Source organism: Corvus cornix, chromosome 1A (assembly GCF_000738735.6).
Source record: "Corvus cornix cornix isolate S_Up_H32 chromosome 1A, ASM73873v5, whole genome shotgun sequence".
NCBI classification, from domain to species: Eukaryota; Metazoa; Chordata; class Aves; order Passeriformes; family Corvidae; genus Corvus; species Corvus cornix.
In genome coordinates this window covers 47,485,780-47,512,108 of record NC_047057.1, presented here as the reverse complement: position 1 = coordinate 47,512,108, position 26,329 = coordinate 47,485,780, and the positions used below count along the sequence as shown (strand labels likewise).

The window sequence follows — 26,329 nt, the reverse complement described above, 5'->3', positions numbered from 1 at the left end:
TCAAGCAGCCAGAGAGGAGCACTGCATAGTGGAAACTGTGACTAGTACGGGAAGTCATACAGCTGTGCCAGAGAGCCAGCAGTTGAGAGCTGCCCAAAAGAACCGGGGGCAAAGATAGCACGGGTGTTCTTGGAGACAGAGCTGGTTTTGAGAAGGGCTCCATCGCCCAGGCTTTCCTTCCCATAAGGCTCCCATCTGTGGGGAGAGATGGCTAGTTTGCAGGAGTGGGAGGGAGGGGTAAGAGAGGTACAGCTGGAGGAGGCTCCACGGAAAGACTGTGGAAATGTGGAAAGCAGGGAAATGAAGAGAGACACGTCACTCGTTGCAAGCTGAAATGCAGAGGGGGTAGTAAGGGAAGAAAGGAGCAGGGAGGCAGAGATTTGGAAGCTTCATCACAGAAGAACTGGCCTCAAGAGCAAAGGTAATGCTTGTATACAATTCTCTGCCTTCTTTGCCAGGAATGTTTTGTTTCTTCCTTTGGAGGAAACATATCCATATACCTCAGAAAGAGGTTGTTGTGTTGAGGGACCCTAAAGGCACCTGTGGGAAGAGCCAGGAGAGGAGGGAATATGTGCAGACTGACATGGACGTGGAGGCTGGAGGATTGCTACCTACATTTCCAGGGAACAGGGGTGTGCAGAGTGAGAGAAGTAGGGAGAAAGAAAGAGAAAGCAAATCTACTTAGAGTCAGGCAGACCGTCAGACAGACAGACATGGAGAGTGCAAGGTTTGTGAGTGCCTATGTAAAGTGAGAGAGGGAACTTCCTAAGAGCAAGGACCAAGCACTAAATGAGAGAGAGCTGAACATAAGACATATCCTGAAAAAGCAGGCACACCTGGAGAAGAGGCAGAAGGTGAATATTACCTCCTCAAAACCAACAGTACTTTAGTAATGTTATGAATTGCAGCAGATATCTTGCAGTAGATGTATGCTTTGCACCTGGATGGCATTTTTTCTCCTTTATCACCAGTATGGCTGCCTGCTGGCAACAGCATCACCCTAGCTGTCTGTCATCGGGGCTGTCAATCAGATCTCCTTGTTTGACAGGGTGGTCAGGCTCTTCCAGGGATTCAGATGCTCTTCACTTTCACACAACATCCAGGTAGAAAATGGGCAGTGTAACTCTTAGTTATATGAAAAAGCACTATTTAACTCAAATTTGTTACCAAACTTGAGAAATTCAGGATATTGTTATTCTTAGATATCATTATTCCAACCCCAAACTGACTGTGTCTCTGTGTGTGTGTGTGTACCAACATACAGCATTATACCCACACACATAAATTGAAGAATATTCCATTACAATGGATTTATAACAAAGACTTTTGAAACAGGTGATATTTTAGCTATACCACTGTGGCTGGGTTAATATTGTAGGATCTAATTTTTAAAATTATTTTTGGCCTTTTTCACGATCTTTCCACCATTACATAATTCTACAAGCATATGCTAATGTTTCCTTTTTTTTTTTTTTTTTTTTTTTTGCTTGGAGAGCTAACAAATACCATCCGCTTTGCAAGTAGAGCTTGCAAATACTTTGATTGTTCTGGACTCAGAGGCTTGGCAGCTTTCTCCTCTAAAAGCTCAGAGCCCTTTCGAGATCCCAGGCTGGGAGTCTCACAGAACTGGCATTAGAAATTGTATGCAGCTACAATATGCTTTTTTTTTTTTTGAATACGAATCTGTTTGGTTTATATAACATAAACCTTCTTGAACCTAATACATAAACTAGAACATTTTAGTTGGATGTGGGTAAGTAATATAACCTTAAAATATTGCAATGGAAATAAAAGAGATAGAAGGAAAAAGAGATAGAGGAATTTCAACAGTCTGCAAAAATTGTTTTATTATCTATTGAGATCCTTTACAAAATAGAGAATCTTAAACATACTTTGATGTTTAAATATCCATTATCATTGGAGTGAGAGCTACACTTTATGTATTTATGATTTCTCTGAGATCAAACTCCCTGATTCACTTAAAAGTATATTTTATTTCTCTACAAACAACCCAATATCTAGAATCACTTTTCAGCTTCAGTCTGAAAGTAGCTCAAAAGGAACTTGAAAAAGTTATGAGAGGAGAACAGACCTTAAATGAAAAGCATGAATGTCATTTACTTGCAGTTCAATGTTCAAATGCAGAAAAAAATTCCTTCATTTTAGGTATCACTACAGTGATTGATAGCTCTGATCAACAACATCCTCTTCTCAAAGCAAGCATGGGCTTGAGCTAACACACCGGGATGCTCATGCACTCAGGAGAGGGCATGTGTTTAGAGCAGTCAGAAGCACAGGGGAAGGTTTCAAGCCCTCTTGATGTACAAGGGGCAGGCAAGCTCTGCATCGTAAAGCAACAACTCACATGTCTGCAATAGGATGAGTCTGTTCTCTTCAGGCTTCAGGGGAGAGAGGGCTCTCTGTAATGAAGCTGTGTTTGGTACCAGAAGCAGGTAACCTGGGCAAATCCCCCAGATCCTGGAAGGCAGCACAAGCCACAAGCAGTAGTGAACAGTCATCATGCTTGACCTCAGTTGTCAAAGTCTGGGGCAAATACCAAGGGAATCTCAGTGCTCTGTTGTGATTGCCCACTACATTGTAAGGAGGGATGAGCACTGGAAATGGAGCAACAAGAAACCAAAGGGGTTAATGGGAGAGGAACAGTGATGGGAGTTCAAATCCTGGCAGTACTCCTTTGCTTTGGGGCAAGGATTCTGGCTTGGATAGCACAACTGCGGATCCCAGCAGGGTTTTGCTCAGGGTATTAAGCTAGCTGAGCTCTTTTATAATGCTGAAGTGAGGAATCAAAAGGTTAAAAGATGAAAAAAGTATTGTGTAATAATGAGACAAATATGTTGGTCTTCACTGCCTGCAGATGAAGGGACTGTCCAGTGAATCACTGAGCCTACCCTGCTCCAAGGGCAGAATGTGATGTAATTTTCTGACAGCACTTCATATTATTGTAATTAATAGTAACAATGACAAAGCTAGTATGTTGCTATCGTTATTCTCTGTATTCAGAAAAGGGTTTCCATCCACAGATGTGAGAGAGTTCTCCCTGCTTGTCCATCTGTGTTCTACCCTGATAGTACTTTCCAGTGCACCTCTGCAAAAGAGCAGAAGACATATTTGAATCGGCTGGGGATCTGATTCCTGTTACAGATGACCCTGCAGACTTTTCCAGCTAGGAACTTTGTTAGTGAATATCCATTTTCTGTCTACAATTCCACTTAAGAGAAGGAAGATTGCTCATTTTCTGTGTGTCTGAGGTATGAGAATCTACTTCAAAGATGATTATAACCTGATGTTTACTGTGATAATAAATTACAGTAGACCCTCAGGAATGCAGGGAGCAAAGCTACAAAGAAACTGGTCTGTGAGGGGCCCTGCAAATAGAGCATGTGGGTATTGTGATTCATTTGGACACCTGATGTTTTAAAAAGTTTGAACTCAAGTATGGTGGATTTTCAGTATCAGATGTAGGTGGAATTTATTAGCACCCTTCTTTTAACAAATACAGAAAGATCAAAGTATCCCAGCTGTGGGCTATTGAAACAAGTGGGAGGTGAAAAGAGTAAGGAATGGACAATCTCTTCAGGAAGTTTTCCAATTAGCTTGGAAGCCACACTGTCCCCTTGATGTTGGCAGCATTTTCAAATCATTTGCAATTAGACACATTGGTGTCTGGTTAGTCCTTTCCCATCAGGGAAGATTAAAAAGGCATGTGCAGGGCATAGTCATTCAAAGAAAGCGAAAAAAAGCTGTAAAGGCTGGAGCATTCATCTGGAAAAGATGAGAGGTGGAGAAGGTGTGGTATCAATGCAAATAGTTTCAAGAAGGCCCATGAAGACCTTTTCATTATGAACCTTGGTGATACCGTCAGACCTTCTTAAAGATCTTTATTTTGGCAGCTCTGGGTTAGGGGGAAGAAAAGGTGTATGCATGTGTGAGATAGGAAGAAGGTAATTTATTTTTCCTTTAAATGAATACTCCAATTAGATGAAGAATACTAAATACAAATTACATCCTGACAGGTGGAAAGTAATATTTTTAAAGTACCATGACATTTTCCATTAGTATGGCTATATTCATACTGCTGCTTTAAATAGTGGAAAAATAAATGCAGTTTCAATTAAAATGCACTAGTGATCAAATGTAAGAAAGGCACAAAGTGAAAAGAATTATTTATTTACTGCTTTATCTACTACAGCTTCTGGTAGGTTTTGAGGTGACTGAATTCTTCCCAGATGGTTAGGAGATGAAGGCTATATTACATTCAAAAAGAAATTTAATGTCCTCATATTTTGCAGTGAGATCTCAGGCTTTTGATGCATGTACCTGAATAGGAGAATAATTTGGATTTTCTGGATGTGCCTGCTTCTCACATGAGCCCCTCCATCACTGTGACTACAGATGACCAAAATCATCACTAAGCCCCATGAACTTGGCAATGCATTTTTTGTTTTTGCTATGTGCAATATGTGCATTATGGATATTTTCAGCCAATTTCTAGCAGAACAGCTGTTCATGACATTTTTAAAAAAAAAAATTCAAATACCAGATTCAACACAGAGGGACTAATTTATTAGGACAGAATAACAAATTAGCATGAGTAAGCTGTGGTGAGACTGATCTATCCTCTTGCATTTAGAGATGGTACTTGCCCAGGAGGGCTTGCAGGTTAGGGCTGACTTCCTTGGCTTGGGAATGATGGTCAACTTGAAAGAAAACAAGGAGTGAGGTAAGTGTTCCCATCAGTTCATATACCTGTCTTGTAGACTCTGCAGCTTTGCTCTGGAGGAACTGACCCCATGACACCAGGGCAAGGTGGAGATAGTACATGGGGGTGGGGTTGCCTTTGAGGCTCCATCACTGGGCAGCATCTAAGATATTGCCACTGGTTAGTGGATCAGATCAAAAAGAACATTTTTTTTATTCTGGCCACGATGAGAAACTTGATAAATATGAGACACTTGATAAATTCTTTAATTTTTGTTTACCCTGTTTCTCCCAAATACAAAGTAGGGATGCAGCAATTTTCATACCTCATAGTACCTCCTCCTGACACTGCTAGAACAATTATAGCTATAATGTGCTATCCCAACATGGCTACACATGAAACAAAGCTACTTCCCCAGCTGCTGCCAGTTGATGAAGCACCTCAGTACCCCTCTGTTGCTTGAAATGGAAGTAAAGTTCATACCTGTAAAAAAGAAAAGTCCTTGTGCTTCTGTAAAACCTAGACTGAGCAACTTCAACAACATTTTAAATAAAAACATCACCAAAGAGAAATTTGGTGTTGTGGTGACAGATGGGAAGTGGAGAAACAGAAGAAAAAAAGAAATAAAGCACTTAGCAAGACTTTTTGTCTCCACAGAGACAGGGGGAAGTCAAGATCCTACAACAGCCATCATGGTGACTCTTCCTCTTCTCCTCCTCTTCATCCTTTTGCCCTGCAGTAAATCTCAGGAGGACTTTCTGGACCAGCATCAGAAATGGAACTACAGAGAAGGCGGTAGGAGGTCACAGTGGTGGTTCAGCATGGGAGGCATTCAGTAACTTGTAGCTGCAGATTCACTTACTTTGCCCTTGGAGTGAGATAGACAGTGCTCATTCATGACTGCTCTTTCTTGATTCCTGGGTAGCTGCTGAGACTTCTGGAGAAAAAAATGGTTTTAGAAATGATCAGCTGGGGTATCCAGTGACAGCAGAAAACGTGGGCACCCAAGGCCAAGAATTACACCATGAGGGACAGTTATCTACTTTTTAATTTAGATCCTCCATGTGTTTAATATTTGGCATTTCATTGCAACTGAGTTGTGATGGGGAATGGAATCAAACTCGGAGCATTGGATCATATTTTCTTGTTCTGACACATTTGTTTTCCTCTCTTCCATGGACATCCTGCTAACCTAGCTGACAAGGTCAACATAGAAGGTGTTAACAGCATTACTCAAACTCTTGAGAAATGGGGAAACAACATCTTCTGGCAAATGAAGCACACCCTGCTGAACAACCCAAATGCTCTCCTGCCTGAGTTCTCCAGGTAATTCCTCTCATCTGGAGGTGGGATTCAGTCCTCTCCTGGGTGTCCTCCTGGGTGTCCATGATTCATCTTCTTAAAGATTAATTTTCATATTTCTCAGCTGAGGGGAAATAAAACACACTGTCTCAGTACCTGTTGTGCTACCAGCTCTGATTAGTAAACTGAATACTCTGCTAACTAATTATTGTGAAACATTCTCAACTGCCATCACTATATTACAAGAATCTTCCTAAAGAAAATGCCCTTGGCAGCTCACACTCGTGAGAGCAGGCTGGAAAAAGTGAATTGTGCTACAATTCCACACATGGGCTTGGCCACAGGTCAGGGAAAAGAAGCTGATTTGGTCTGTCATGGATTTTTTTTTATTTCAGTCTCTAACACCTAGACTGAGAAAGCTATTCATTAGTTCATGTCATCATATTCCCCCTTTGCATTGCAGGAAATATTAACTGTTGAGCAAACTCACAAAATTTACTTCAATCTCCTATTTCCAGAAAGAGAGTAGGAAAGGCAGTGAAAGAAAGCAAGGAGAGGGGAATACTGGGAATTACCAGAAACCTAATTATCACTTGAATCAGAATTGTTCATAAAGCAAGTAAAGTGGCTGTCTTCCATAACTCATTGTTCTCTTTAGGAACAAGAAAAAAGAAATGTTTGCAAATGCTACACATTGAACCAACTGAAGAGGAAAAGCTAGAAGAATAAAAAAGGCACTAGTCATGTGGTCACATAGTATCTGTACAGATCAGGGGTTCAGGAGGCTATACTTGACAGATTATACATTGGCTTTTGGCATCAAGTAGATTTCTCCCTGGCTGTATGGTAGCTGTTGTTACCAGCACAGAATTCATCACAACTTTCACACTGACAGTGCTGAAATTCACTGGTGCCTCAGATTTTCAGGGGTGATATTCAGTCTTGTATTTGGAGAGTTCTAACTTTAGTCCGGGAAGATGTAATGAGACTATCCAGCCATATATCCTGTACTGGGCTTTGAATAATGAGTTTGCTGGCAAGGACACAGACTGGTTCATTAGAAATGTTGAGAACTAACAGTACTCCGTGGCAATTGCTGGCCTAGTGTCCATGTGTACTCCTAGTTAATTAATACTAATTAAAATAAGGTGTTGGAAAGACCACGTTGCTCATGCTGGTCCCGAACCTTGTGGTTTCCAGGGTTCACATGGGGCACCTCAGATAAATTCCCATCACTGACAGGGCACAGTAACTTTGAAGCATCTTTTAATGGTTGCTTGCAACTCTTTCATCATCAAGCACCCTTACCCACCAAGAAACAAAGGTCATGGTAAGTTACTTTGCATGCTCATAAACACTCCCTAATCAAGTTATTCTTCTGTATCACTCTCTTTGTAGTCTCCGCCCTGTCTCTGCAGCTGTGGACAATCTTGTGAGGGAAGTCCAGTCGATAAGGAAAAGGCTGGAAGAACTGAACGAACGTCTCAATGTCATCAGCAAAACTGTCCTTCCCCTTCGACTGAATGCTCTGCAGAGCCAGAGGCGTGGAAATACTCAGCTGCGGAGACTCCCGGTGCACAGGAGAAGGTTGTATGCTCGCAGGAGACCTCAGAGCACCTAAATCTCTACCAGAAAAAAAAGAGAAATCTTTATTTTTTTTCATCTGCTTAAGCCTTACTCAATGGGACATTGCTAGAGACAAAAAAGTAAAGCACACACACAAGTCAGCTTTGCTAAGGAGACCAGAAATTCTGCATTTTGTTGCTGCCTTCCAAACCTAGGTCAGTAGATGAAACCTGACCCTGTTCTTTAATGATGGCTGTTTGGTGTCCCAAGTGAAAAAAAGTTGACAAGCTCAGTCTACTTGAGCGTGAATACCTTTAGTCTATACAGGCATTCCTTCTGCTTACCAGAGGAAGCTCTTTCTATAAAGATCAGGTGAATTTCTCTCTCTGCCCTATTTGTAAAGCACTCCATCTGAAACAGCTGGGGAATTTGAACTTCAAGAGTGCTGAACAACTGATGAATGCAGAAAGATGGATTAGTGCTTGGCACTTCCAGCTGGGCAGGGAGAGGGAGAGGAAGTTATGTTTCAAAATATAGCCTTAACCTCTTGCCCATGTTCACATGTTCAGAGGGTGGGTAGGGATGGATAACCTTGGTCTGTACATCATGCTTCGACGCTGAAGATATATCAGTTGCTAGGGGCCAAATCTTAACATCCACCTTCTGCAAGGAGTGTTTTTCTAGATACCTGGAACTGTGCGCTCAGAATGGTGTTATTCACTAGATATGTTCAGAAATTCCAGCACTCTGAAACACACTGAACTGATTTTTGCCAAGACCCATGGATTTTTTTTTCCAAAGCTATTTAGATACCTAATGGCAAAGATAGGTGTCTGGAAGGATTTTCCAAAATAGCTTAAGAGACTCTTCAGTCCCCAAAATCACAGATAACAACTCAGCTGGTGTCTAATTCAGAGTTATTTTCTCCACATGCCTGCACTGACCTCCAGACATTTCCCAATATCCTTTAGCACAATTAAGATCTGTAGAAAATTAACAAACACGCACTCCAAAGACTTTGGTCCCTCAGGGATTACCCAGAATACCCTGCCTTCACCTTGTCTTTGCCTATGTCTTCCTGACAATGAAGCTGGTGATAAAAAAGAGTGCATAAATCAAATTATGCACTGAACAGAGGATAGAGTGGGCTTGCCCTTCAGGTCTCTAAAGATAAATCCAATACAGAGATTTCCATTCAGCATTGAAGTCAACTGTGTATATGAAATGTGTTGAAACATAAGAAGGGGAGCCAGAGGGGAAAAGAAACAGGTTTTCTTTAAGGTCTGGATGAAGCAATTTATGAGAACACAAATAAAGAATGGATTATGTCTAAATGATTGTGGGGGTGTCTGGCATGACAGTTGTTTTGAAAACACTCTCCAGTTACAGTGAGGATGCAGACTAGCTATTTAAGGATTCCCAAAGCCTGAGTTTATGGAAAGAAATTCAGTGAGACTACAATAACCTCCAAAAGAAAAGGGGAAAAAACCTAGTTTCATATGAAATCTTTCAGAATGGACCAGAAGAATTAACACAGTAAGAATTTTAGCTGCAACCTGGGAGTTAGTTGTGTGGGGGAGGTATGAGTAGTGTATGAGACAATCTGATAAATATTTCCTGGATATAAATTCTCTGTGTTCAGGTTTTCAGAAAATAACAAAACTCTAACTTGCTCTCTTTGGCTTTTGCTTGGGAATTTCAAACACTGCTTAGCTAGAGAAGGGAAAAATCAAGACTGTGAAAAGGCTGATAAAAGGATAGAGTTGTGCCTTTGTTGAAGTTGTCATCATAATTTCTCAGGAAATGTAGAGCATTTTGATCTCAGAATATATTTACATAAACTACAAGGAATAACAGAAGAGAAAGGCCCCTAACTTCTTGTTATTCTGCATTCAGAGTTTCTAGGCTGTGCTGTAGCAACAGCTGCATCCTTGCACAGATTGCTGATCCCTCCAAGGGATGCTTTGCTTGGGGCTGCAGGGACTGCTGGTTATTTTGGCCTATCTGGAGGAAGAGTACAACATAAATGTTAGCTTTCACAGTCATATTTTAGACACAAGCATTTTATCAGGCAACCTGAAGTTGTATAAATTGAGGACTACTTGAAACAGAAAGATGAGACTTCCCTAAGTCCCTCAAGTTACTGATGGTGGTGGGAGGCCAGACCAGATCATTGCAGACTCTTACTTTGTACCTAGATGTCTACCACCAGCTTCTGCCAGAGACAGAAGACAGGACAAGATGGACCCCCGTTTTAACCCAGTCCATGTATTCCTATGCTGCTTTGTTCAAGTTTGTAGTCTTGGCAAAACCTCCTCAGCACAATGGAGAAACTCACCATTTGCTTTAAAAGAGAACAGATAAGCTGCAGCATGCAACGTATATTACAATTCTGCAATTTCTTGCATAATGGTGAATAAACCAAGTAATATAAATGGTTAATAAATTACTAGTCTGTGACCTTGTCACCACTGATAGCAGCCCCTGTCATTCACTCTGTGAAAGCCCATGCCAGGCTCCAGCCCAGCTCCCTGACCTGAACACAGCCTGTTTGATCAGATGATAACAGCCATCTTAATTTCTTTGCCTTTGCACGGCCCTCTCTCTAGATGGAAAAGTTTTAGTGTCCTATTTCTTTTATAATTTTATTTTTTGCTGTTTAAGACTGTAGGAAGGTTATGTGCCAGCCTACTTCTGCACTGTTCACTTTCTGTTTGAGGAGGCAGCAGTCCAGCTGAGCAACCACCTTGAGGTGTCTCATCTGCTGGGGAAGCTGGCCTGACTCATGGCACTGATCCTAGGGACTGGTATTTGATTTCTGCCTCTGCTGACCTCTTCTTAAAAGATCCTGGGTAAAGCACCTCCTCTAGCTGGCACTTGTCCTTTGACATAGCTCATACAACAAAAAAACCCACTTGTTGTCACAAAGTGTCTAAGTCTTCTATGCACATAAATGTATCCAGCTACAGAAGCCATCTAAGCTCTCTGTTGCATTCATTTACATGTATTTCTGGGAAGGGATCTGGACGGAACTTTTAAACAGAGGTGACCAGTTGGGTGGACAGTGGAGGGAGATCAAATATCATCAGGGGCTTCTAAAATCGACCTGTCACCTAAAGCTTACAACATCCAGCAACACAGATCACTTCCTTAAAAAAACAACTATGTTCCCCTTTAGTTCTGTTTATTTAAAAAAAACCCCAAAAACCCAAAAGACAAGAGGCTATGATTTTGCAGTTCCAGGAGCACGGTGCCCTGCCACGCTATGCATGACACACTTTGCCAGCACTTCCTTTTCCTGTATTTCATTCCTTTCATATTCCCTCTCATATTTCCTGTCTCCCAGAGATGAATACCACCTGTTCCCGCACTTCATGGCTCCTCACACTTCTCGGCGCCCTCCCTTACTTCACCCTCCGGGCTCGCCACCCTCCGAGCTCGCCGCCCCCCGGCCCCGCGGTGCCGCCGCTCCGGTGCCCTCGCACGGCCCCGGCCCCGCAGCACAGGCGGCCTCGGGCGCGCCCTGGGGGCGATGGCCGCGCTGCGGGCGGCGGGGCGGCCCCGGCCCCGGCCCTCCCACCTCCTCCAAGAGGGGCCGAGCCGAGCCAGGCGGGGCAGAGCCGAGCTGAGCAGGGCCGAGCCGGGCAGAGCTGAGCTGAGCCGCGCGGCACCATGCTGGGCATGGTGAAGAACTCGCTGCTGAGCACGGTGGAGGCATGGCCCTACCGCCTGCTGAGCAAGGGCGAGAAGGTCTGTGTGTGTCGGGGCGGGCGGCCGGCGCTGTTCCCCGGGCGGTTCTGCCAGCGGGGCCGGCTGAGGCGCTGCGAGGGAAAGCGGGTATCACCCCCGAGCAGCGCCTTCCTCCTGGCAGCGCCTCCATCCCCATCTCCTTCCCCAGGATCAGGTCAGCTACGAGGAAAGGGCGTGCGAGGGCGGGATGTTCGCCGCGGTGGAGCTGGCGGGGAAGCCGTTCGACGAAGCCTCGAAGGAAGGGGCAGTCAAGCTCCTGAAGTACGTCGGAGGAAGCAACGACAAGGGTGAGAGATGCTGCCTGCCCCGCGGGGCTTGTGGTTGAGGCTTGGTGAAAGCAGGATGGATGGAGGCAATGGCACTGCAGGCCCGCCTGGCTTGTGGCTCCCGTCACTGGGGGTCTTTGATGGGGATAGCCCCTCACTGGGAAAAGTAAACTTGCCATAGGTTAAGTCGTGCCCAGCCAACTCATGCTATGAGTCTGCTTATAACCCATCTCTGTTTCAGGGTGAAATCTCAAAAATTATTTGTTTAAACAGGAATGAGTTACCTTGCAGCTGGGATAACATGAGGACAGGCAGACATGTATCTATCACAGCTCCCTGGGTGAGCAGTAGCTGATGAAATCCAGGGTATCTGGGACACTTCAGTTCTATGATGTGCCCTTGTGAGCAGTGAAATAACAGTTACGACCTTGATATTTTATCTGGCTATTTTTATTCATGAAAGAGTAATGAACAATGAGCTTCCTTTTTAATAGTATTTTGTAATGTTTTATGGCAGTGCTTCCAGGTGATTGCTTCTGATTCTTGTTTTACTAAAGTGTGCGCATTTTAACCATTCATAGCAGAAGACCACAGAGTAGCTCTGAGACATATACATGTTCTTGGCACACCTTTCTCCAGCCTCTAGTAGAGGGACTAGTGTAGTCTCCATGGGAGTAGGAGGTGGATGCAGTGGGAAATGGCATTTGCAGCAACATGTTTTGGAAAGGTGATTGCTGTTGCTGTAGTAGAAAGGGTGCCTTCTACATAACATGTGACACAAACACTGGTATGACATCAAAGAGAGATAAGTGAGAAAGATGGCTTGATCTCAACTGTTTTTGTGGCTGCCTGATCCTGAGGTTTACTCCTGCAAGAAGAGTGAAGAAAAATGGTCTTCAGTGCCATGTGGTACTTCTTGGTGGTAATGAGTGGGAAAAAAGCATGCTGTTCCTGGGGTGTGGACAGCATGGACAGTCCTGCTGAAAGCCATAACAGCACTAAGTTTTGGGGCACTGGAAATTGTAGAATGTCTGGAAGCATTTGGAAGGGTTTAAGAGAAAGCTCCTGTCCCCCAGTATTGGCTGTGGACTCATGGCTAAGTGCAGATAGTATTAATTTAAATGCTGATCTCCTTTATATATGCTGCTGGGCTGTCCTGGAGCTACAGACCCTGCTGTCTTACAGCTGATTTGTCAGAAGATCAAAGTGTCTCAGAGAACCACAAAAGCAGCACCATTAATAAAAAGCATTCCAGAGGTCACTTGGGACACTTATTTCCCAGGGTCCTGGTGTGGAGAGAGAGCTTGGCCCAAGCAGAAGCCTGATGATGGCTGTTCCACTTCCCCAGAGGAGCCCACTCCTGACAAGGAGCTCATATGAGGAGTTTTCCAAAACTGAAATTAGCTTCTGTGAATTCCCTGTTAATTTTGTGAGTTCCTGAGAACCTAGACTTCTTTAGTAATGTCTGTGTGTCTGTTTCAGGGGTTGGAATGGGCATGACTGCTCCTGTCTCCATCACTGCTTTTCCTGCTGAAGATGGCTCCTTTCAGCAGAAGGTGAAAGTCTCTCTGCGGATCCCGAGCCAGTTTCAAGCCAACCCACCTTGTCCTACCGATGAAAGCATTAAGATTGAAGAAAGAGAGGGGATGACCATTTATTCCACGTAAGGAATGCGTCCTGGGATGTCCAGTCCCAAGTGCTGAGGTCTTTAGGGTGCTCTGAAGAGCAGTGTTTGTTTTACCAGGTGGCTTGCTGGACAAGAGGTGCATGTGGTAGAAGGAGATGGAGGGGTATGTCTAGACTGAAGACAGGCATTTTATGTCATTTCTTACCCTTGATCATGCTGCACTGATTTGGAATATGGATTTTTTTTTCCACTGGGTAAACAAGTGTGGAGGCTAGCCTCGAAAGATGCCATTTCTATTGTATGAATCTATTGTTTTTCCCACTTTCTTGGCTGCAGATTGTTTGTAGTCATTAAGAATGTTCTTTGGTGTGGTTCACATCAAACTGTCAGCTGAAGCCTCATTCAGATGGACTCATACCAGACCCCACCATGGAAACAAGCAGCCATTGCATTGCTTCAAATCACCTTTGAATGTTTTCGGCTGTTGACTGACAGCCTGGACTCAAACTAGCATCACAACAGCAATAAGCTCTTCACCTTGTCTTTACCCCTTGGAGGTTCCCCTGCCTACTTTCTTGAACTGTTCTGGCTGACTCTTAACTAGCTTCTTTCTTGCCTCCGGCTGCTGCTTGGCCTTTGCTCTGGGCATGGGCCACTTCTGCAGTATCAGCCTGTTTTGTCTGAAATGTCAGCCCTGAGGGAGGGTGGTGAGGTGCAGGCTGATGTGGAAACAGTTCCTGTTGGTGGGAGGTCGACATAAACCAGACCCATTTCAGCCCACCCCTTTTAAACAGCATCATGTTCTGTAATTTCCAATTGTCTGTTCCTACCTCCCCTTTTTCTTGGGCTAGCTAGAGTCTGGCTTTCCTTCGTGATCTGGCTTCCAGCAGATGGTTGGTCACACCACAGTGAACATGGTTGTTGACAGCATTAGTGAGGACTATGGGCTGGGCTGATTTGGAGATAACCTTGTGTTTTAGAAAGTTGTTTCTCTGATACGGTGTTGATTCACAGGGCAGGGCCATTCTGCTGGCTGACATACATGGGGCTGTTTGGGGGGATCCCTTTGGGGTCTGCCAAAGGATGATTGCACCTTGGCTGTGTCACCCATGAGACTTCATCTGTCACAGATGAAGTGTGCTGGTTCACAATGAACAGTGCATGCATGAGTGCGTGTTGGCAGGACCTGGATCGAAATACATGTCTAAATATACTGTGGCTATCTATTGTTCTCTCTCTCTTCCTTTCTGTGCTTTGCCGGGACTGTGAAACACCTCTCTGGTTTCTTTGCAGGCAGTTTGGTGGCTATGCCAAAGAGGCAGATTACGTGAGCTATGCTGCCAAGCTGAAGGCTGCTCTGGGGAGTGATGCTGCATACCGCAAGGATTTCTACTTGTGTAATGGTTATGACCCTCCTATGAAGCCTTACGGACGCCGCAATGAGGTCTGGTTTGTGAAGGAGTGAACATCTGGCTCCCCGTGGTGCTGCCTTGCACTGATAACCTCCCCACACTATGTCCCTGTCCTCTTTAAAATAAACTAATAATTCAGCAGAGGCGAAAAGCTATCACTGCCTTTCTCCATGCCTATGGCTTAGTCTTTTATGGGCCATAAAAGTCATTTTAGAAGAACACTTGCTGACCCTCCCGACAGTCCTGCTCCTTTGTTCCAGACCAGGTCCTCAGCCACATAGACTCTCTTGATCTCACCGTGGTTTGTTTTTATCTCCTTTGTGCTTCCAGAGTTCAGTGCTGAGAAAGCCAAAAGTACTTAATTGACTGGTGCCTGACAGGAGTCACGTCCAAGTGGAGGCAGACTATTAGTCTCACCTGAGCCGGACAGGGAAACATGACAAAAGTGCATACAGAGACTTTTTTATCTCCTTCAGTTTGCTGCAGCTGTAAAATGCTGCTTTTATCTTTGCCATTCCACAAACAGTCTAAAGGGACACGGGCATTGCTGCCAACACAGCATAGTGAAAATAAGTATCCTTTACATTAATTCAGAGCCTGCAGAAGATCAGCGCTTCTGTCATCTGAGAAATGTCATTTAGAGAAAGGTCCAGGTTCTGTTTGCAGCTTTCTTCTGTTTGAGGAGGGATGTTTTGGCATGTTTTATGTCTTGATCTCAGCTAGCAGCTGGACAATGGGACCTGGAGACCTCAAGATCATTTCCTCACCTTCCTATTACTTTTGTGTAACATTTCTTTAAAACTAGCCTATACAAGGGCCAAAGCAGAAATATGTGTGGTTATCTAATTGAATTAGAGAAATGCAAGGCTGGGAAGAAGGCAGATGCTTATTACTTGTGATCTGAGGGTGCATTTGAAGAATGGTGAACATATAGTGAAACTACCATGGGTGCCAACCTAAAAAACTTCTTAAGAGGTGTCAGTTTTTGAAGGGCTACTCAGACCACCTGTTTTCTTTAGAGGAGGAAAAGGAAAACATGGGTGTTCTGGGAAGCAGGGACTTGGGTCAAATATTGAGTAGCCTTTCAAAAACTTCAAATACAGTAGCAAGTGTGGGTCATGTTTCAGGAAGAGTGGCAATGTTGAAATATGTCAGGCATCAAACCAGCATTTTGGCTGGCTCTGCCAGGGAGACAGCAGAATGCCCGCAGGGGGAACGATCACACACCATGCTACTGTGGGTGCCTGTATACTTGGGTACTTGCACTAAAAGAGGTGTGGTCCTCTGGTGGTGAAGTGCCCCAGTCCTTCAGGTGCTTTCCAAAAGCCATTTTCCCCTGGAGCTGAAAGAGAAGTTTGTCAGATGGCATCTTGGCTTCTGGCTGGTCAAGCTGTTGCACGTGCGCCTGCTTTCTGAGAACAAAGCTCAGCAGTAAAAGCAGAAAACCTGAGGTTTTGATGCACTTTCCTTTTCTCTCTTGCTGAGCAAGGTAAGAGCTTTGCTGTGGACTTCAGGAGAGTTTCAGTCCCTGTGTGCAAGAGCAGCTAGTTCAGGATGGGTAAAAAGAGCAGATATCATTTAATTAAGCAACAAACAAACAACAACAACAAGGGAAAGCTATTGGCTGTGGTTAGTGACTGCAGTGCAGGGGAAGAAGAATCAAAAGAGAAATCAAGACAAACAAAGAATAAGGCTTTTGAAGGAATTTTTGAAGTGGCAAATGCCCGATTAAGCTTGTACCTGAGTCCAAAGGGACTGTTCATGTCCCAGATTTTTTTAACCTGTATGGGTGAGAAATGGAGGAGCACAGTGTTGTCCAGCCTTCCCAGGTTCTTTTTGGAACTTTTGGATACAGTCTGGTGACCTGTGGTGAATGTCCTTCAATGATCAAAACCTTGAAATGTCTCAAAATTTATCTTGTGAAATCTCAGGTGTTAGGGATGCCAATAATAAACCTGGTATATACAGAGCTGCACATCTCAGCAGCATGGTGGGGTTCTTTTATAAAATTCATACACTCTGAACAGAGTCAGAGCTTCAGACCCAACAGTGAGAGCAAACATCTGTAGGCTCTGCCTGTGCAGCCCTGCTACTGGCCTTTTGCATCAGGCAGGCAGGATAGAATTTCATAAACATTGTTAAATGATGCCAAAGCCATATGCAAACTGAATTGGCTTTTTTGTACACACAAAGATGCCAGGGTTTTGTCCGTATTTTCTGCAGTTTTGAAATTATTTATTTCAAACATAATATTGTGATTTACAACTTCTGTGCTGATCACTGACTTTGTGAGCTCAGTGGGAGTTGTTGATTTGCTAGACTGTAGGTTGCCAGTTTATCTTTGTGTTTGGGGTACTAATCATGTCACAGCATTTATAAATAGTCATAATGCTTTTTCCAATAAATCTCTATTTTAGGTATCCTGGTGTGGCCCTGCATTATCTGACTGTGAGAGATGGGAGGTGATGGAGTAATCTCCTTCATTTGTTCCAGCCGTTGAGAGGCTTTGAGCAATGTATTTGTGTTAATGTAGAAACAAGGGGCCTGCTCACCTGAGGAAAATTACATGTTCCTGTGGCTGGGGTTCACAGGCAGTGAACACATGAATGTTCAGGCAAATACTCATGACTGATTTTCAACACGATGTATGATCCAGAAATGTTAGACATTTTGTCCCGTTGAGGTCCATCCAGCTTGGTGCCCTGTCCCTGTGATGGACAGTAGTGGATACCTGAGACAAGATTACAGGAACAGTGCAACTGTGGGCTCAGACCTTCTCTAAATATTTCCCTATCTCTAGTACAATGTCGCTGAGGGATTTTTGTTATTGTGCTTGGTGGACCCAGGTAGATTTTATCCCATGCATTTGTCAGGATGCTTTCTAAAATAAGGTGGAATTACTATCCAAGGCATCCTTTTGTCCTTCCTTGGTTATGGAAGGGTAGAAATACTCTTTGTCTCAGGGTTTCCAGCAGGCTGTCTCTCTGCTCCTTAGGCAGCAGGGTCAGTCAGCTTTTGATACGCCTCCATCACTGCAAGTGAATGTTTGTTTGGACAGCCAGAGTCGCTGTTGACACTGGAGGATTTCCAACCACCTCTTTGTGCTGGGGCCAGAAGTCAGAGGTGCATTCTGGATTTTGACTCAAGGCCAGCATGGGTTACACAGACACTGTGTTACACACAGTTGATTCCTGAACTGATGTTAAAACAAACAAAATTTTTCTCCATCCGCTGCAGTATTTGTTCTCTGAGAGATTAGAGTGCAGCAGGTTGCATAGAGAACTCCTTGCTTCTCTTCTGTGCCTGTGCAATGTCCTTTTCTGTCTCCAGTGAATGCTGAAATGGAGAGATTTTGGTGCTCTTCAGTTGTTCATGGGCGTCATGATGTTGCCTGTTGTGTGTTGATTTGAGAAGGCAGTGCAGGGGAAACTGAAAGGTGGATGTTTCTCTTTGCTAAGGCCCCTCAGCGCTGCTGTAGGTCGCCTTGCTGGGTTGTTGGGACGTGGTGGGTTTGTGCATCAGAGAGTGCATTGCTGCCCGTGGCCCCTTTCCCATCGCCTCACTTGTCAGCGCAGTGCAACAGCCCCACAGCTGCCCGTGCTTCGGGCTGGGCTGGACAGCCTCAGCAGGGGAGTGGCCTTGGGAATTATCTCTGCCTGCCAGCGACAGGAGTGCCCTTGCTGGTTATTAGCAGCTGGGCAGGTCCCTCCCAGTGCTGTGCAAAGCAGTGGTATGATAGCGGTAGATTGGGCCACGGCAAGGGCTACGTTTAAACAGAGCCAAATTTAAAAGCATAACTATACACGTGCCATGCAGATTTACCTGTGCTGGATATACAACCTTGCTAAGCTACTCCACTTGTTAGTAAGGAATTTTCCTGCTGGTATTAACGGTGGCAAACCATATATATTTATATATATATATATATGTACGTGCATATGGGTATAAATGTATGTATAAGTACTGTGTATGTAGACCAGCTACTGTGATCTATTGTTTGGCTTCTGTAGTCACTGAATAACTCACTAGAGTGAATGCAGCCACAGGGTGAACTTTTGCAGACTGAAGTTTCAAGACTGCTAGAATGAGAGCTTTGTTAGCTTCAGAAAGAAATAGTTTATTTTGTAGACACATGCCTAAATATATCTAACACTGCATTAAGAAGACGACAGCCTTTATAAAAGAGCTAATTGGTTAAGTTGTCCATGTACATCTTGCCAGCCTTATAATACTCCAGTCACTTTGAGGGGATGAGTGTTTTATGGTGAATGAGGAAGTAACATCATTATTTCCCCATTTTCATCAATCCCTGTGGCAAAGAGTGTGTGAGCAGCTATTGTGCTTATGGTCACAAATTTTCAGTTTTGCAATGCTGCCCCAAGGCGACGGGTCAGAGGAGGAAGATTGTGGCTCCTGGCTCACATCGTCCCTCCCTATTGTAGTTACAGTAATACCTCTTTTAGAACAGCGCTCCGAGCAGCAGCTCTCTTTCTTCTGTGACAGCATTTCAGCCACACTGAGCTAAAAAGAAATGCATCTCTTTTAACAGGACCATAAGTAGCTTTGGATGTATAACGCCTCTATAAAACTGCTTGGCAACATGATTTATTAGAGCGGGATCAGTGGTAAAAGTGACTTCTCTGACAGTAATGGATGAAACACTTCCAGCGTAGCTACTCTGTCTCTGCTTGGTGCCTATGCCAACAGCAGGCTGGTTTTGTCAGCTCATTCATAATCTCTGCTTTGCTCTCAGCAGAATCCGTTGCACAAGACAGGTTTCAGCCATGGCAGATGCCTTTTTTCTAGTCCTCTGTGGGAGCTGCTGGAGAAGATGGGTCAGTGCAAATACTGCTTCATTCCTGAGAATCTGCCTGCTTAATTCTACATCCAGACCCCATACCTAGGTGAGAGTTGGGTGCATACCGCTCCAATACCCCTCACTGCTGCCCACTCCCATGAAGAGAAATTTGAGTGACTGGGGTGGAAGGAGCTGCACTGTTCTTAGACTGAGTGTGAGGTCTGACTGATCATCAAGGTCCTGGGGAAATCTGAGACGTATCTTCTGTGCAGTCCCTGTGAGAAAACTGGATTGAGGAGCCTAAGGTGCAGGTTTTTAAAAGTACCAGTGGAAGTGAAAGATCCCAGAAACCACATCCTGAAATATACCATGTGCTGCAGCACCCTGATCTGCATTGTGACTTGAGTGACCTTGGGTTGTGCAATGTGACACTGGCAGTGTGACCTGACTCTGGGGCTCCTTGTGGTGGGACAGCAGAGCCCAGCCTGTGCCATGTGGACAGCTGCACCACCCACCCTGCCCATGCCTGGACTTGGAAGTTAGGTGGGCTCTAAGAGACGTTCATGTTTGGGATGTGTCTTCTTCAGCACATGAAAACAGAGGATTGCCATGGCAACTATTCTCCCTTGAGTGTTTTTCCAATGTTTTCCAATGTTTTCCAATCTTACTCACTTTTTCTTATATCCCTAGTGTTTAATTTAAGGCCTTTCTTAATTGGAGTCCAAAGAAGCAATTGAAGTGAATTCTCTGATTAGACAAAAAGTTAGGACACCTTCCCACACAACTGATGAAGTACAAGATCAACAGAATTGAATGCTGCTGTGAGTAAGAGGAGATCTGAAATTTGAAATGCATTGTACCCAGACAAATGAAATAAATGAAGCCTTTTACTTAAAGCAAAGCATTGAAATAAAAAGTAGTGTACAGCACGACAATTTTGGGCTCTCCCCTGCTGGTAGATCTTTCTAGCTGTTTAATCACTGATTGTAGACCTTTGCAATCTTCTTTATGACTCAGCTTTGTGAAGGAACATCTTTCCAAATCAACATGTGTTGGCTCATTGAAGTACCTTTCATGAGCTGTAGTAGTATTTAGTCGGGGCACTTTCAAGGGGATGGTTACTTCAGTGGTGTTTCTTTGGGGTAATTACCATGCCTCTCATTTGCCAGTACCTTGCTTCCACTTTATGTGTGTTTGGCAGGGATAGAGTTCATTTTCTTCATAGTAGCTGGTGTGGGGCTGTGTTTTAGATTTGTGCTGGAAACAGCATTGATAATACAAGGATGTTTTTGCGATTGCTGAGCAGTGCTTACACAGAGCCAAGGTCTTCTCTGCTTCTTGTTGCACGTAGGGCAGGGGTGCACAAGAAGCTGGGAGGGGAGACAGCTGGGACAACTGACCCCAGCTGATACTCCATTCCATATGGTGCCACACAGCATATAAAGTGGGGGGAAGAATGGAAGGGGGATGTTCAGAGTGATGTCATTTTTCTTGCCAAGGAACTGTTCCATGTGATGAAACCCTGGTGTCCTGGAGATGGCTGAAACTCCTACCTGCACATAGCAAGTGGTGAATTAATTAGTTGCTTTGCTTTGTCTGCATACGTGGCTTTTGCTTTACCTATTAAACTGTCTCTATCTCAACCCACAAGTTTTCTCACTTTAATTCTTCTGCTTCTCTTCCCCATCCCACCAGGGTGGGTGAGTCAGCGAGCAGCTGTGTGATGCTTCATTGCTGGCTGGGGTTAAACCATGACACACCTGCACGCCAATACCTATGTGTGGGAAACCCAGGCTGGAGGGGAAGAAGAACTCCTGTGGAGGTGTAGGAAGGAGAAGGTTGATGCCTTGGTTGTGCTGTCTTGGGGGAGGGCGGTGTTAGGGTGGGTTGGTTGAACGCAGTGTCTTTGGTGCCCCGTACCTCCCGCACTGGCCCTTTGCCCTGGTGGAGGTTGGCAGGGAGACTGATGAGCCCCTTTCAATAGGGCTTATGCCGTGATGGCTGCAGCACAGTTAATCACAGAAGAGGAACTGGAGATTCCTCCCAGCTTCTCCAGCCCTGCCTTGAGACAGACTATGTCTCCTCCCTACGGCAGGGCCCAAGGAACAAAGATCTCCCTGGAAATTCCCTGCCTGACTCTTCTCCCGCTGTGTTGCCATCTGCTTTACACAATACTCTGGTATATGCCTTTGTGGACAGCAATGCTCTTCCTTCGAAGACATCTTTGGCGCTGCTTCCCTGGAGGGGCAAAATCCTGAGGCACAAAGGGCAGCTGAGACTGTTCTGAGCACTCCTTCCTGTCCCAAGGCAGGGAGGGAAACAGAAATTACAATTTTAGGATTTTATGAGATACTGTGTCTTGGGAACCTGGTCTAAAACACCCTCCAGTTGGAAACCTGCCCAGATGATTTCAAAATGGTAAAGGCAGTCCTGTTTTGATCCAAATGAGGTAACAGGGCTTGGAGCAAATAGAGATGGAAAAAATGGGTGCAGGTTCGGGCACACAGGGTGCCCAGGTGTGGTTTTGTTCCTCCCAGGTGTATTTGTTGATCTGCTCGTGTGTTGACCCCTGTGTAGCTTCATGCTGCACCTCTCCCATCTCACCGGGCATGGCAGTGGCACTGCTCACATGTGAGGTAGGCAGTGCCCTGTTCCTCAGTTTGCCTCTCAGGTGCAGGCATGGTTTGTATCAGCTTCTAAATGGCTGCACAGGACATCTCTCTGAATCCAGGAATGAAGGCCAGATCTTTAGCCAGGGGAGTCATTTGGCTGGAGACAGCTCTCCACAGAGCTGGTTTGTTAACGGGAAACAGGAGTTCATTTATTTTTCATCATGATGATGCTATTTCTGAATAAGAGAGAAAAATGAGAGTTTATTTCTGAAGCGTATGATTTAGTTTTTGGCCTTTAAAAATTTGTTTATTTTGAATGGAAGCCCAGAATGCACATAATATAGCAAAAGATTGCAGATACAGACAGGGATTTTTGTTTCACCTTTCAAGTTACTCCCACTCCTGGTGCTAAGACAGTAGCATTTGAAAAGGCTCTGGATGTTTTCCCTTTCCTTGGAAAGAAACACACGAAAATAATAATCCTGAAGCAATACGGAAGCACCTGCTTCCCAATAACTGCTGAAAGCAGCAAGGTACAACCAGGCACACCAGGGAGATGAGGAAAATGTCCTGGGAACTGCCACCCGAACAGAGTTTCCCTGTGACTGCAGTTCCTGCTCCAGGGAGATGTAGCAAGGGGTTGAACATGAGCTTGGCAGACAGTTGTGATGTGAAGGTAAGCACAATTGTTTTCTGAAATGTTTGATCCCATAATCCACAAATCCGTTTATCATAAAGAGCCTTTCAAACTGTTGTGACAAACTCTTCTGGACTGAATCCAGCTCCTGAATTATGAGAAGCTAAAAATGGTGTCTATTCCCATGGCTATAGACAGAGAGATGCTACTCAGCAACAAATGCACCACCAAGTGCTTTAAAAATAGCCCCTGTGGAATTATTCAGTGTTTGGGACTTGTCATTTCATAGGGGTAAAAATGGATTCATTTTGGCACAAAATATGCATAATATGTATCCACAGCTTTATAAATAGCATTTATAAAATTATGTGTATAATTTTATCTTAAATTGATGCTGAGCAAAGAGACAAAACAATCAACAAGAACTTAACACAAGTTTTGTTCTTAGATAATTGTAAGACATTTGTCTTAGAAATGCAGGTGTCAAAAAGAGACCTTCCTCCCTTCTCCCCTCCCTCCTTTCTTTCTTTAACACAGCTTTAGGGAAAAATCTTGAAATTACTGCCATTATGGCAAATGTGATAGCTACAAGCCGAAGAAGCAGCCTGGCCCAAAGTTGTCAGCCCACACAAATTAATTCCATGGCTTTAGCTATTCTGTAGGAGAGAGGTTTTCAAATGCAGGCCTTTATATCTCCTGGAGATCCAGGTTTTGCAAGTGGAGTCACAAATGTGGTGGAAATTCAGTTGGTGAGATGGTGCTCTTGGACATACCTGGGTCAATAGCTGGAACATAACTGGAATTGACTCTTAAAGGAGCATTTGGGGACCATGCTCTTTGTCCTCCTCTCCTGTTATTCTGCTTCTTTTCATCTCACTTGCCCTTGCAGTACTCATGCAGGGCCACAGCATTGGTACTGGTGAGTGGGGAGGATAAGGTCTCGTTGGAGGCTCCTGGGCATCTTTCCTTTTCTATGTATGGGCTCTGCTGAAAGGGAGCAGGTAAAAATATGAAGGCTTTGCTGCTGCCCTGCTCCATGCTTTCCTGTCCACCCTCTACCCTGTAGAGCCTGGCTGCAGGCTGAGGGTCCTTCTTGCTTCTAAAGGTGCTCAGTCACAATCTGTAGCAGCCTAAGCCCTAGGAAAGGGTGGAAGATAGGGCTGGGAAAGCAATATCCTGGGAAAACATTTTGCAAAATTGGAGCAATAATGTAGCAGAACAAAATGTGAGGCCTTATAGGCATGGACAACAATTTTGTTAGCGAACAGAACCGGTTTTGTTCACTCACACTTGCACACCTGTACTCAGGTGCAGGATGCCAGCATCCAAGTGGTGGTTTGCTCTGGGTCAGATTGCCACAGCCACCACTGACAGTCCTGAGTGGGGACTGACCACCAGAGGAGTGACCCGTGGGCTGCTGGGAAGCGCAGGGTGGAGAACTGGACTTGTGTGCAGGAAGATGCCACCCCTATACAATGTCATGCCTTGGAGCTGTGTTTGTGAAGTCTCAGGATATAATGTATGAGCAGACTTGGTTGTCCTGTCCTGATCAGGGGGCATGAGGTAGAATAAAAGTGGGATTTGGCAACTGAGATTTGGGCTCCCCAGAACAGTGCAATGACACAAGACAGCAACTTCACCAAAATGCTGAGATCCTTCAAATTGTAATGCTTTTCCTTAGAAATCAGCATTTAAAAACCTTTTTTAATGAAATGCATATTTTTTTTATTTGAAAAAACTCTTAGAATAGTACATTTTTAATAAGGTTGGGGTTCTTTTCATATGATTTCACAGAAGTCAGTAATATTTTCTGGGAAAAATTACATCCTTCTTACCATTTTACTGAAATTATTAAATGGTTTCTAGGGCAACTTACCAATAGCGTTAAGGTTCACTTTTGTATTTCTTGAGGGGTCAGGGAGGTCTTCATCAGAGAAATCAAGGGATAGACAAAAATGTCAGAACTGTGCTTTGATGTTTTCCCACCTCTTGCTGAAGCAAAAAATATTGCCTGCTAATGTGATGAAAAGGAGTGAGGCTAGCTGGAGATTTATGCCCTCCTGGAGACATGGTGTGTCAGCTCTCCTCCAAGTTCTCTCATGCTATTTCCATGGCAACTCCATATAATGATAACTCCCACAGATTTTCTCCCTTTATCTGTTATTTTGGTCCCAGATAGTGATGGAGTTGAGGCATACATTTCTTTCACACCATTTGATGCCCATCGACACCAAAGTAAATAATGTCCTCATTCTCCAGGTCTTTAGAAAGCATAGTTAGTTCACAGCCCTTTCAGGGATTCACCTGCAGAGCTGAACGGAACTGAGACAGGAAAAGCAGTGCTACAGATGCTCAGAGGAAGCTGCAAAGGATGAATGCTCACTGTCAGCACAACGTGACAGGATTGCATTCCACTCCTGCTCTTCTTCTCCCCTTGGCCAGGGTAACAGATGGACACTAAGGAGGAGGCCATGGTGTAATGGGAGTGATGCCTTTTCCTGGTCTTAAAATCAAGAGTCAAACATGGTTAGAAGGGAAAAAGGGATTTTACCTTGGTATTTATTTTAAGGATCCTTAGGTGCACTACGTCCAGGTGGAATGCACTGAAATGCACACCTCAATGCACACCCCCAAAAGATCTGGTATAACATTATAGGTTTTACTAATTAGCATATCTATCAAAGATTCCCCAATGAGAGGCTTGAATGAGCCCCCCCTCCCCAAGGAACCTTCCCCTGGATGGTTCTATCTTAGTTTATGGAATGTGTTCTGGAGAGGACCTTGGGATCTGGGGCACGCTATCCTCTACCCACGAAGCTTCTAAAATGTTTAGTCTCTCAGCTTGACAAACAAGTCCAAGAATGTAGGCAAAAAGAATACAGAAGTTTTAAAAAGGTATAACAGGGGTATAAAAGAAAAGGCAAAAAATTATCATGGCATCAGGGGGATGGATGATTTGGGTGCAGGGAGCTGCATCTCAGCTGTCCTGCCCAGGGAGACAGGAGGTCATTCTGCCTGACAGTGAGATGCTCCCGTTCCCCCTGCTGTCTGTCCATGATTGCAAATCTAGTCCAGCTCATGAGACAAGGATTGTGAGTTTCAGCCAGGCGTAGCTGCAGCCAGAGAAACCCTTGACCAAGTGCTGCTAACCCATGACTTCCTCCCTCTTATGAAATCTCTGCAGCAAGATGTTGCTGGATGATTCTACACAGCAGAAGTGGCAGGCATGCAGCTTGTTCCTGGAAACTGCGCTTGCTTCATCTAGCTGGCAGGGCAGCACAGGCCAAATATTAGTGCTGGAGTGGAGGATCCACAGAGATCCTGGAGTCCAGCTGCCAGTGTGGGCTGCACCGAGCTTCTATGCTTGGTTTGCAATTCAGTCAGTGACAGGGAGGATAGGACAGCCTGAATGTGAAGACCTATCCCAAGCATCCCCTTACTTCATGCCCTGAGAGCATCCAGGAATTTTGACCCTCCTCATTTCTTCCTATAGAGGCTTCCATTTAAGCAGATGAGCAATGCTAGGTGAGAGGGCATCCTCCTCCAGGAAGGCATCTTAAACCTTATCCTTGATAATAGTGTCCCTTCTGAGTCAGGCTGCTGCTCAGAAGAGCTGTCCTACCTGTTTGGTCCCCTCTG

At 44.5% G+C, this 26,329-nt stretch overlaps 1 protein-coding gene and 1 long non-coding RNA gene across 5 annotated transcripts; both read left to right on the top strand.

Moving 5' to 3' along the window:
- Positions 1–23: 23 nt before the first annotated feature.
- On the top strand, positions 24–10,059 carry LOC120411968. Of its 4 annotated transcripts, XR_005604604.1 has the most exons (6): positions 24–421; positions 3,042–3,269; positions 4,652–4,741; positions 5,378–5,515; positions 5,917–6,046; positions 7,421–10,059. It is a non-coding gene; the product is annotated as an uncharacterized LOC120411968 (long non-coding RNA). The 4 variants fall into 4 exon arrangements; XR_005604603.1 differs by lacking the exon at positions 3,042–3,269 and having other exon boundaries at positions 33–421; XR_005604605.1 differs by lacking the exons at positions 24–421; positions 3,042–3,269 and adding an exon at positions 1,537–1,753.
- A 1,127-nt stretch (positions 10,060–11,186) lies between these two features.
- HEBP1 (heme binding protein 1) lies at positions 11,187–21,084 on the top strand. Its single transcript, XM_039571426.1, has 4 exons — positions 11,187–11,338; positions 11,487–11,625; positions 13,087–13,267; positions 14,525–21,084. Exons 1-4 carry the CDS (start codon positions 11,261–11,263, stop codon positions 14,694–14,696), a joined length of 570 nt encoding a protein of 189 aa, XP_039427360.1. The 5' UTR covers positions 11,187–11,260; the 3' UTR covers positions 14,697–21,084.
- The last annotated feature ends 5,245 nt before the right edge of the window (positions 21,085–26,329 follow it).